The 13,209-nt window shown below is 42.6% G+C and overlaps 1 protein-coding gene across 1 annotated transcript in view; it reads left to right on the top strand.

Annotated features, from left to right (window-relative positions):
- Positions 1 to 13,209, top strand: part of SCAF11 (SR-related CTD associated factor 11) — a 519,944-nt gene that overhangs the window by 184,656 nt on the left and 322,079 nt on the right. The window contains exon 9 of the mRNA XM_053719207.1: positions 7,861 to 7,959. Coding sequence (XP_053575182.1) covers positions 7,861 to 7,959 — 99 coding nt within the window. The remainder of the gene's footprint in view (positions 1 to 7,860; positions 7,960 to 13,209) is intronic.

The raw sequence follows: 13,209 nt of genomic DNA, 5'->3' as shown, positions 1-13,209 counted from the left end.
CCTGCCCTCCCATTGGGTCTAAGGGAAAAGTACAGCCTATATGGACAGCCCTTAGAAAGAAATACCATCTCTCATCTAACACAACAACAAAGAATGGAAACGCGTAGCGAGTTGGAAGACACAGACATACATCTGACATGGCTGGCACACGCTCAGATTTCTCATTATGTTTCTACTCTTAAAGACAAGACCTCCCTTCTGAGACAGATGACAGATTTCGAGAAACTATGTACAGCTAAACATACACATCACCGACTGATATCAAAATTATATAGAATACTCCTCACACCTGACGCAGAACACCTACCGACTTATACCGGGGTCTGGGGTAGAGACTTGGGCCAGGAACTGACAGTGGAAAACTGGAGAAATATCTTCGTTTATAACAAAACAGCATCTATTTCGGCCCAAGTGCAGGAAAGTAATTTTAAATTCTTGACCAGGTGGTACCTCACCTCAAGCAGACTAAAAACCATCTATCCGTCCTCTTCTGGCAAGTGCTGGAGGGGCTGCCAGGAGGAGGGCACAGTTTTACACATATGGTGGGACTGTCCCAGACTCCAACCTTTTTGGGAAGATGTTATAAAACATACCAGCAAAACACTGGGGGTAGAAATCCCAATGGATCCTAAAATACTCCTATTCTCGGATCTCTCTTGACTTCAAGACAGGGCAAAACATAAGCTGATGCTAACACTGATCAGACGTGCTAAAATACTAATACCCAGACACTGGAAATCTACCCTATGCCCCTCCTACAGGGAATGGAAAACCCAGGTAGACACCCTCTTGCAGCTTGAACGTTATTACTACATCAAGTCCAGGTCGGTGGAGATCCACGAAACAATGCTACATATGTGGAAACAGAGACATGACAGGTAGATATCATCCTGTTTGGCCGGCTCACCCTTGTGGACAGATGCCCCCCCCCTTCTCCCTTCCTCTACTACTGGTACATCCCTTTTCTCCCTATCATCTAATTTCTTTCATGTAATTAGCAAGAGTCCATGAGCTAGTGATGTATGGGATATACATTCCTACCAGGAGGGGCAAAGTTTCCCAAACCTCAAAATGCCTATAAATACACCCCTCACCACACCCACAAATCAGTTTTACAAACTTTGCCTCCCGTGGAGGTGGTGAAGTAAGTTTGTGCTAGATTCTACGTTGATATGCGCTCCACAGCAGGTTGGAGCCCGGTTTTCCTCTCAGCGTGCAGTGAATGTCAGAGGGATGTGAAGAGAGTATTGCCTATTTGAATTCAATGATCCACTTCTATGGGGTCTATTTCATAGGTTCTCTGTTATCGGTCGTAGAGATTCATCTCTTACCTCCCTTTTCAGATCGACGATATACTCTTATATATACCATTACCTCTACTGATTCTCGTTTCAGTACTGGTTTGGCTTTCTACTACATGTAGATGAGTGTCCTGGGGTAAGTAAGTCTTATATCTTTCATGTAATTAGCAAGAGTCCATGAGCTAGTGACGTATGGGATATACATTCCTACCAGGAGGGGCAAAGTTTCCCAAACCTCAAAATGCCTATAAATACACCCCTCACCACACCCACAAATCAGTTTTACAAACTTTGCCTCCTATGGAGGTGGTGAAGTAAGTTTGTGCTAGATTCTACGTTGATATGCGCTCCTCAGCAAGTTGGAACCCGGTTTTCCTCTCAGCGTGCAGTGAATGTCAGAGGGATGTGAGGAGAGTATTGCCTATTTGAATTCAATGATCTCCTTCTACGGGGTCTATTTCATAGGTTCTCTGTTATCGGTCGTAGAGATTCATCTCTTACCTCCCTTTTCAGATCGACGATATACTCTTATATATACCATTACCTCTACTGATTCGCGTTTCAGTACTGGTTTGGCTTTCTACTACATGTAGATGAGTGTCCTGGGGTAAGTAAATCTTATTTTCTGTGACACTCTAAGCTATGGTTGGGCACTTTTATATAAAGTTCTAAATATATGTATTCAAACATTTATTTGCCTTGACTCAGGATATTCAACGTTCCTTATTTCAAACAGTCAGTTTCATATTTGGGATAATGCATATGAATAAATCAATTTTTTTCTTACCTTAAAATTTGACTTTTTTTCCCTGTGGGCTGTTAGGCTCGCGGGGGCTGAAAATGCTTCATTTTATTGCGTCATTCTTGGCGCGGACTTTTTTGGCGCAAATTTTTTTTTCTGTTTCCGGCGTCATACGTGTCGCCGGAAGTTGCGTCATTTTTGATGTTTTTTTGCGCCAAAAGTGTCGGCGTTCCGGATGTGGCGGCATTTTTGGAAGCAAAAGCATTTAGGCGCCAAATAATGTGGGCGTCTTTTTTTTTGGCGCTAAAAAATATGGGCGTCACTATTGTCTCCACATTATTTAAGTCTCATTATTTATTGCTTCTGGTTGCTAGAAGCTTGTTCGCTGGCATTTTTTCCCATTCCTGAAACTGTCATTTAAGGAATTTGATCAATTTTGCTTTATATGTTGTTTTTTCTATTACATATTGCAAGATGTCCCAGATTGACACTGAGTCAGAAGATACTTCTGGAAAAACGCTGCCTGCTGCTGGATCTACCAAAGTTAAGTGTATCTGCTGTAAATTTGTGGTATCTGTTCCTCCAGCTGTTGTTTGTAATGAATGTCATGACAAACTTGTTAATGCAGATAATATTTCCTTTAGTAATGTTATATTACCTGTTGCTGTTCCGTCAACATCTAATACTCAGAGTGTTCCTGTTAACATAAGAGATTTTGTTTCTAAATCCATTAAGAAGGCTATGTCTGTTATTCCTCCTTCTAGTAAACGTAAAAGGTCTTTTAAAACTTCTCATTTTTCAGATGAATTTTTAAATGAACATCATCATTCTGATTCTGACAATGGTTCCTCTGGTTCAGAGGATTCTGTCTCAGAGGTTGATGCTGATAAATCTTCATATTTATTCAAAATGGAATTTATTCGTTCTTTACTTAAAGAAGTCTTAATTGCATTAGAAATAGAGGATTCTGGTCCTCTTGATACTAAATCTAAACGTTTAAATAAAGTTTTTAAATCTCCTGTAGTTATTCCAGAAGTTTTTCCTGTCCCTGATGCTATTTCTGAAGTAATCTCCAGGGAATGGAATAATTTGGGTAATTCATTTACTCCTTCTAAACGTTTTAAGCAATTATATCCTGTGCCATCTGACAGATTAGAATTTTGGGACAAAATCCCTAAAGTTGATGGGGCTGTCTCTACTCTTGCTAAACGTACTACTATTCCTACGGCAGATAGTACTTCCTTTAAGGATCCTTTAGATAGGAAGATTGAATCCTTTCTAAGGAAAGCTTACTTATGTTCAGGTAATCTTCTTAGACCTGCTATATCTTTAGCGGATGTTGCTGCAGCTTCAACTTTTTGGTTAGAAGCTTTAGCGCAACAAGTAACAGATCATAATTCTCATAGCATTGTTAATCTTCTTCAACATGCTAATAACTTTATTTGTGATGCCATCTTTTGATATCATTAGAGTTGATGTCAGGTATACGTCTCTCTAGCTATTTTAGCTAGAAGAGCTTTATGGCTTAAAACTTGGAATGCTGATATGTCTAAGTCAACTTTGCTTTCCCTTTCTTTCCAGGGTAATAAATTATTTGGTTCTCAGTTGGATTCTATTATCTCAACTGTTACTGGAGGGAAAGGAACTTTTTTACCACAGGATAAAAAGTCTAAAGGTAAATTTAGGTCTAATAATCGTTTTCGTTCCTTTCGTCACAATAAGGAACAAAAGCCTGATCCTTCACCCACAGGAGCGGTATCAGTTTGGAAACCATCTCCAGTCTGGAATAAATCCAAGCCTTTTAGAAAATCAAAGCCAGCTCCCAAGTCCACATGAAGGTGCGGCCCTCATTCCAGCACAGCTGGTAGGGGGCAGATTACGATTTTTCAAAGAAATTTGGATCAATTCAATTCACAATCTTTGGATTCAAAACATTGTTTCAGAAGGGTACAGAATTGGCTTCAAGATAAGGCCTCCTGCAAAGAGATTTTTTCTTTCCCGTGTCCCAGTAAATCCAGCAAAGGCTCAAGCATTTCTGAAATGTGTTTCAGATCTAGAGTTGGCTGGAGTAATTATGCCAGTTCCAGTTCTGGAACAGGGGCTGGGGTTTTATTCAAATCTCTTCATTGTACCAAAGAAGGAGAATTCCTTCAGACCAGTTCTGGATCTAAAAATATTGAATCGTTATGTAAGGATACCAACATTCAAAATGGTAACTGTAAGGACTATCCTGCCTTTTGTTCAGCAAGGGCATTATATGTCCACAATAGATTTACAGAATGCATATCTGCATATTCCGATTCATCCAGATCACTATCAGTTTCTGAGATTCTCTTTCCTAGACAAGCATTACCAGTTTGTGGCTCTGCCGTTTGGCCTAGCAACAGCTCCAAGAATTTTTACAAAGGTTCTCGGTGCCCTTCTGTCTGTAATCAGAGAACAGGTTATTGTGGTATTTCCTTATTTGGACGATATCTTGGTACTTGCTCAGTCTTCACATTTAGCAGAATCTCATACGAATCGACTTGTGGTGTTTCTTCAAGATCATGGTTGGAGGATCAATTTACCGAAAAGTTAATTGATTCCTCAGACAAGGGTAACCTTTTTAGGTTTCCAGATAGATTCAGCGTCCATGACTCTGTCCCTAACAGACAAGAGACGTCTAAAATTGATCTCAGCTTGTCGAAACCTTCAATCACAATCATTCCCTTCGGTAGCCTTATGCATGGAAATTCTAGGTCTTATGACTGCTGCATCGGACGCGATCCCCTTTGCTCGTTTTCACATGCGACCTCTTCAGCTCTGTATGCTGAACCAGTGGTGCAGGGATTACACAAAGATATCTCAACTAATATCTTTAAAACCGATTGTACGACACTCTGACGTGGTGGACAGATCACCATTGTTTAGTTCAGGGGGCTTCTTTTGTTCTTCCGACCTGGACTGTAATTTCAACAGATGCAAGTCTGACAGGTTGGGGAGCTGTTTGGGGGTCTCTGACAGCACAAGGGGTTTGGGAATCTCAGGAGGTGAGATTACCAATCAATATTTTGGAACTCCGTGCAATTTTCAGAGCTCTTCAGTCATGGCCTCTTCTAAAGAGAGAATCGTTCATTTGTTTTCAGACAGACAATGTCACAACTGTGGCATACATCAATCATCAAAGAGGGACTCACAGTCCTCTGGCTATGAAAGAAGTATCTCGAATAGTGGTATGGGCGGAATCCAGCTCCTGTCTAATTTCTGCGGTTCATATCCCAGGTATAGACAATTGGGAAGCGGATTATCTCAGTCGCCAAACGTTGCATCCGGGCGAATGGTTTCTTCACCCAGAGGTATTTCTTCAGATTGTTCAAATGTGGGGACTTCCAGAAATAGATCTGATGGCTTCTCATCTAAACAAGAAGCTTCCCAGGTATCTGTCCAGATCCAGGGATCCTCAGGCGGAAGCAGTGGATGCATTGTCACTTCCTTGGAAGTATCATCCTGCTTATATCTTTCCGCCTCTAGTTCTTCTTCCAAGAGTAATTTCCAAGATTCTGAAGGAATGCTCGTTTGTTCTACTGGGGGCTCCAGCATGGCCTCACAGGTTTTGGTATGCGGATCTTGTCCGGATGGCCACTTGCCAACCGTGGACTCTTCCGTTAAGACCAGACCTTCTGTCGCAAGGTCCTTTTTTCCATCAGGATCTCAAATCCTTAAATTTGAAGGTATGGAGATTGAACGCTTGATTCTCAGTCAAAGAGGTTTCTCTGACTCTGTGATTAATACTATGTTACAGGCTCGTAAATCTGTATCTAGGAAGATATATTATCGAGTCTGGAAGATTTACATTTCTTGGTGTCTTTCTCATCATTTTTCCTGGCATTCTTTTAGAATTCCGAGAATTTTACAGTTTCTTCAGGATGGTTTGGATAAAGGTTTGTCTGCAAGTTCCTTGAAAGGACAAATCTCTGCTCTTTCTGTTCTTTTTCACAGAAAGATTGCTAATCTTCCTGATATTCATTGTTTTGTACAAGCTTTGGTTCGTATAAAACCTGTTATTAAGTCAATTTCTCCTCCTTGGAGTTTGAATTTGGTTCTGGGGGCTCTTCAAGCTCCTCCGTTTGAACCTATGCATTCACTGGACATTAAATTACTTTCTTGGAAAGTTTTGTTTCTTTTGGCCATCTCTTCTGCTAGATGAGTTTCTGAATTATCTGCTCTTTCTTGTGAATCTCCTTTTCTGATTTTTCATCAGGATAAGGCGGTGTTGCGAACTTCTTTTAAATTTTTACCTAAGGTTGTGAATTCTAACAACATTAGTAGAGAAATTGTGGTTCCTTCATTGTGTCCTAATCCTAAGAATTCTAAGGAGAGATCTTTGCATTTTTTGGATGTAGTTAGAGCTTTGAAATATTATGTTGAAGCTACTAAGAATTTCCGAAAGACTTCTAGTCTTTGTTATCTTTTCTGGTTCTAGGAAAGGTCAGAAGGCCTCTGCCATTTCTTTGGCGTCTTGGTTGAAATCTTTAATTCATCATGCTTATGTCGAGTCGGGTAAATCTCCCCCTCAAAGGATTACAGCTCATTCTACTAGGTCAGTTTCTACTTCCTGGGCGTTTAGGAATGAAGCTTCGGTTGATCAGATTTGCAAAGCAGCAACTTGGTCTTCTTTGCATACTTTTACTAAATTCTACCATTTTGATGTGTTTTCTTCTTCTGAAGCAGTTTTTGGTAGAAAAGTTCTTCAGGCAGCTGTTTCAGTTTGATTCTTCTGCTTATAATTTCAGTTTTTTCATTATATGATTTAAACTTTATTTTGGGTGTGGATTATTTTCAGCGGAATTGGCTGTCTTTATTTTATCCCTCCCTCTCTAGTGACTCTTGCGTGGAAGATCCACATCTTGGGTATTCGTTATCCCATACGTCACTAGCTCATGGACTCTTGCTAATTACATGAAAGAAAACATAATTTATGTAAGAACTTACCTGATAAATTAATTTCTTTCATATTAGCAAGAGTCCATGAGGCCCACCCTTTTTGTGGTGGTTATGATTTTTTTGTATAAAGCACAATTATTCCAATTCCTTATTTTTTATGCTTTCGCACTTTTATCTTATCACCCCACTTCTTGGCTATGCGTTAAACTGTGTGGTGAGGGGTGTATTTATAGGCATTTTGAGTTTTGGGAAATTTTGCCCCTCCTGATAGGAATGTATATCCCATACGTCACTAGCTCATGGACTCTTGCTAATATGAAAGAAATGAATTTATCAGGTAAGTTCTTACATAAATTATGTTTTTCTATTTCACCTCTATTACAGACAGCAGCGCGCCCAATGAGTAGTCCAGGTAGAAGCCACCGAGTCGAGTAGCAATACACTTAATCTCACTTTGTACTGTATAGAAATGACTCATGCTCTTGAATTTATCCACACAACTAGGTCAAGAGCCCGAGCTATAAGACTATAGATGTAATAGCTATAATATGTTATATAGAGTGTGACATCCATAAATGTAAAATGTAATATGTTACGTTATAGCATTTGTCACTCATGCCATCTCGATGTAGAATTTCTTTTGTCTTTATTCCTATGTTCAATTGTAAAATTGCAAATCACTTTAATAAAACATTTTTTCTTTTAAAAAAATTTAAAAAAAAAAATAAAAAAAAAAGACCTGCAAGAAAGTTTTCATTTAAAAAATCGCAGAAAGTGAAGAAAAGTACTGCCTCTCGGGATGTAGATAGGACAAAAAACCTTGTTGTTTGTTTATTAACAGTGCAAATTTCAAATGGATATATTTCTCATATTTTTATGTAAAATGTCTTTTAGTGCAGAAGTACCCGAAAACAAGGAAATGGATTTAATTATTCAGAAAAGAGAAGAAATGAAATATTTGCAATCCCGTTCTGTAATGCCCGGCATTCAAAGGTAAGATAATGTTCACAATGTCAGTTTATTCCAGCAAATAAAACAATTGCCAGTTATGTCCTAATTAGAGATTTACATAAATCATCACATTAAAGGGATACTAAACCCAAAAATGTTCTTTAAAGATTCAGATAGAGCAGGGTTCTTCAAAATTCCCCCCCCCCCCCCCCCAAGTCCCAGTTCCATGATACCACATACCTTTGCAATCCTATTTTTATGTTTGGTCTGAAAAAGTCTGAAGTAATTTACAAGATAGCTGCAATTTTTGGAAAAGTGACTAAAATGTGTGCATACTTTATTCTTGATTCTAGTCAAACGTTAAAGTTTTGTTACAGGTAATAAATCACACTCTCTCATACACCACACACACACACACACACATATAGCACAGACTCTCATACACACACACACACACACACAGCATAGACTCTCATACACCACACACACACACACACACACACACACACACATATAGCACAGACTCTCATACACACACACACACACAGCATAGACTCTCATACACCACACACCCCCACAGCACATACTCTCATACACCACACACCCCCACAGCACATACTCTCATACACCACACACCCCCACAGCACATACTCTCATACACCACACACCCCCACAGCACATACTCTCATACACCACACACACCCACAGCACATACTCTCATACACCACACACACCCACAGCACATACTCTCATACACCACACACACCCACAGCACATACTCTCATACACCACACACACCCACAGCACATACTCTCATACACCGCACATACTCTCATACACCACACACACCCACAGCACATACTCTCATACACCGCACACACCCACAGCACATACTCTCATACACCACACACACCCACAGCACATACTCTCATACACCACACACACACACAGCACATACTCTCATACACCACACACACCCACAGCACATACTCTCATACACCACACACACCCACAGCACATACTCTCATACACCACACACACCCACAGCACATACTCTCATACACCACACACACCCACAGCACATACTCTCTCTCTCTCTCTCTCTCTCTCTCTCTCTCTCTCTCTCTCTCTCTCTCTCATACAACACACACACACAGCACAGACTCTCATACACCACACACACACATACACCACACACAGCACAGACTCTCATACACCAAACACACACACACACACAGCACAGACTCTCTCATACACCACACACACCCACACACACACAGCACAGACTCTCATACACCACACACACACACACACACTCACTCACTCTCTCTCTCTCTCTCTCTCTCTCTCTCTCTCTCTCTCTCTCTCTCTCTCTCTCATACAACACACACACACAGCACAGACTCTCATACACCACACACACATACACCACACACAGCACAGACTCTCATACACCAAACACACACACACACACAGCACAGACTCTCTCATACACCACACACACCCACACACACACAGCACAGACTCTCATACACCACACACAGACACAGCACAGACTCTCATACACCACACACACACACACTCTCATACAACACACACACAGCACAGACTCTCTCATACAACACACACACACAGCACAGACTCTCTCATACACCACACACACTCTCATACAACACACACACAGCACAGACTCTCATACACCACACACACACACACACACACACACACACACAACAGACTCTCATACACCACACACACACACAACAGACTCTCATACACCACACACACACAGCACACACCCTCATACACCACACACACACAGCACAGACTCTCATACACCACACACACACAGCACAGACTCTCATACACCACACACACACAGCACAGACTCTCATACACCACACACACACACACATACACCACACACACACTCTCATACACCACACACACACTCTCATACACCACACACACACGGCACAGACTCTCATACACCACACACACACTCTCATACACCACACGCACAGCACAGATTCTCATACACACACACACACTCTCTCATACACAACACACACACACTCTCTCATACACAACACACACACACTCTCTCTCATACAACACACACACACTCTCTCTCATACAACACACACACTCTCTCTCATACAACACACACACTCTCTCTCATACAACACACACACTCTCTCTCATACACCACACACACACACACACTCTCTCTCTCTCTCTCTCTCTCTCTCTCTCTCTCTCTCATACACCACACACACAGCACAGACTCTCTCATACAACACACACACACACACACAGCACAGATTCTCATACACCACACACACAGCACACTCTCATACACCACACACACACACACTCTCTCATACAACACACACACACACACACACACACACACACACACACACACACACACACACACACACACACACACACTCTCTCATACAACACACACACAGCACAGACTCTCATACACCACACACACACTCTCTCATACAACACACACACAGCACAGACTCTCTCATTCACCACACACACACACACGGCACAGACTCTCTCATACACCACACCCACACACACAGCACAGATTCTCATACACCGCACACACACACAGCACAGATTCTCATACACCACACACACACACAGCACACTCTCATACACCACACACACACACACACACACACACACACACACACTCTCTCTCTCTCATACAACACACACACACACTCTCTCTCTCTCTCATACAACACACACACACACACTCTCTCTCATACAACACACACACACACTCTCTCATACAACACACACACACACTCTCTCTCATACAACACACACACACACACACACTCTCATACAACACACATACACTCTCTCTCATACACCACACACACACACACACACACACTCTCTCTCTCATACACCACACACACAGCACAGACTCTCTCATACACCACACACACACACAGCACAGACTCTCTCATACACCACACACACACAGCACATACTCTCTCATACACCACACACACACACACATACTTTATTCTTGATTGTAGTCAAACGTTAAAGTTTTGTTACAGGTAATAAATCACACTCTCTCATACACCACACACACACACACACACACACACAGCACAGACTCTCATACACCACACACCCCCACAGCACATACTCTCATACACCACACACACCCACAGCACATACTCTCATACACCACACACACACTCATACAACACACACACACACACACTCTCTCTCATACAACACACACACAGCACACTCTCTCTCATACACCACACACACACACACACACAGCACAGACTCTCATACACACACACACACACACACACACAACAGACTCACACACACACACACTCTCTCTCTCATACACCACACACACAGCACAGACTCTCTCATACACCACACACACACACAGCACAGACTCTCTCATACACCACACACACACAGCACATACTCTCTCATACACCACACACACACACACATACTTTATTCTTGATTGTAGTCAAACGTTAAAGTTTTGTTACAGGTAATAAATCACACTCTCTCATACACCACACACACACACACACACACACACAGCACAGACTCTCATACACCACACACCCCCACAGCACATACTCTCATACACCACACACACCCACAGCACATACTCTCATACACCACACACACACTCATACAACACACACACACACACACTCTCTCTCATACAACACACACACAGCACACTCTCTCTCATACACCACACACACACACACACACAGCACAGACTCTCATACACCACACACACACAGCACAGACTCTCATACACCACACACACACAGCACAGACTCTCATACACCACACACACACAGCACAGACTCTCATACACCACACACACACAGCACAGACTCTCATACACCACACACACACAACAGACTCTCATACACCACACACACAGCACAGACTCTCATACACCACACACACACAGCACAGACTCTCATACACCACACACACACAGCACAGACTCTCATACACCACACACACACAGCACAGACTCTCATACACCACACACACACAGCACAGACTCTCATACACCACAGACTCTCATACACCACACACACACAGCACAGACTCTCATACACCACACACACACAGCACAGACTCTCATACACCACACACACACAGCACAGACTCTCATACACCACACACACACAGCACAGACTCTCATACACCACACACACACAGCACAGACTCTCATACACCACACACACACAGCACAGACTCTCATACACCACACACACACAGCACAGACTCTCATACACCACACACACACAGCACAGACTCTCATACACCACACACACACACACAGCACAGACTCTCATACACCACACACACACACACAGCACAGACTCTCATACACCACACACACACACACAGCACAGACTCTCATACACCACACACACACACACAGCACAGACTCTCATACACCACACACACACACAGCACAGACTCTCATACACCACACACACACACAGCACAGACTCTCATACACCACACACACACACAGCACAGACTCTCATACACCACACACACACAGCACAGACTCTCATACACCACACACACACACAGCACAGACTCTCATACACCACACACACACACACACACAGCACAGACTCTCATACACCACACACACACACACACAGCACAGACTCTCATACACCACACACACACACACACAGCACAGACTCTCATACACCAAACACACACACACACAGCACAGACTCTCATACACCAAACACACACACAGCACAGACTCTCTCATACACCACACACACACAGCACAGACTCTCATACACCACACACACACAGCACAGACTCTCATACACCACACACACACACCACAGACTCTCATACACCACACACACACACACACACACACACACACAGCACAGACTCTCATACACCACACACACACACACACACACACACACAGCACAGACTCTCATACACCAAACACACACACACACAGCACAGACTCTCATACAACACACACACAGCACAGACTCTCATACACCACACACACACAGCACAGACTCTCATACACCACACACACACACAGCACAGACTCTCATACACCACACACACACACACACACACAGCACAGACTCTCATACACCACACACACACACACACACACACACAGCACAGACTCTCATACACCACACACACACACACACAGCACAGACTCTCATACACCAAACACACACACACACAGCA

The sequence above is a fragment of the Bombina bombina genome, chromosome 6 (assembly GCF_027579735.1).
Source record: "Bombina bombina isolate aBomBom1 chromosome 6, aBomBom1.pri, whole genome shotgun sequence".
NCBI lineage: Eukaryota > Metazoa > Chordata > Amphibia > Anura > Bombinatoridae > Bombina > Bombina bombina.
This window is presented reverse-complemented; position numbering and strand designations above follow the sequence as displayed.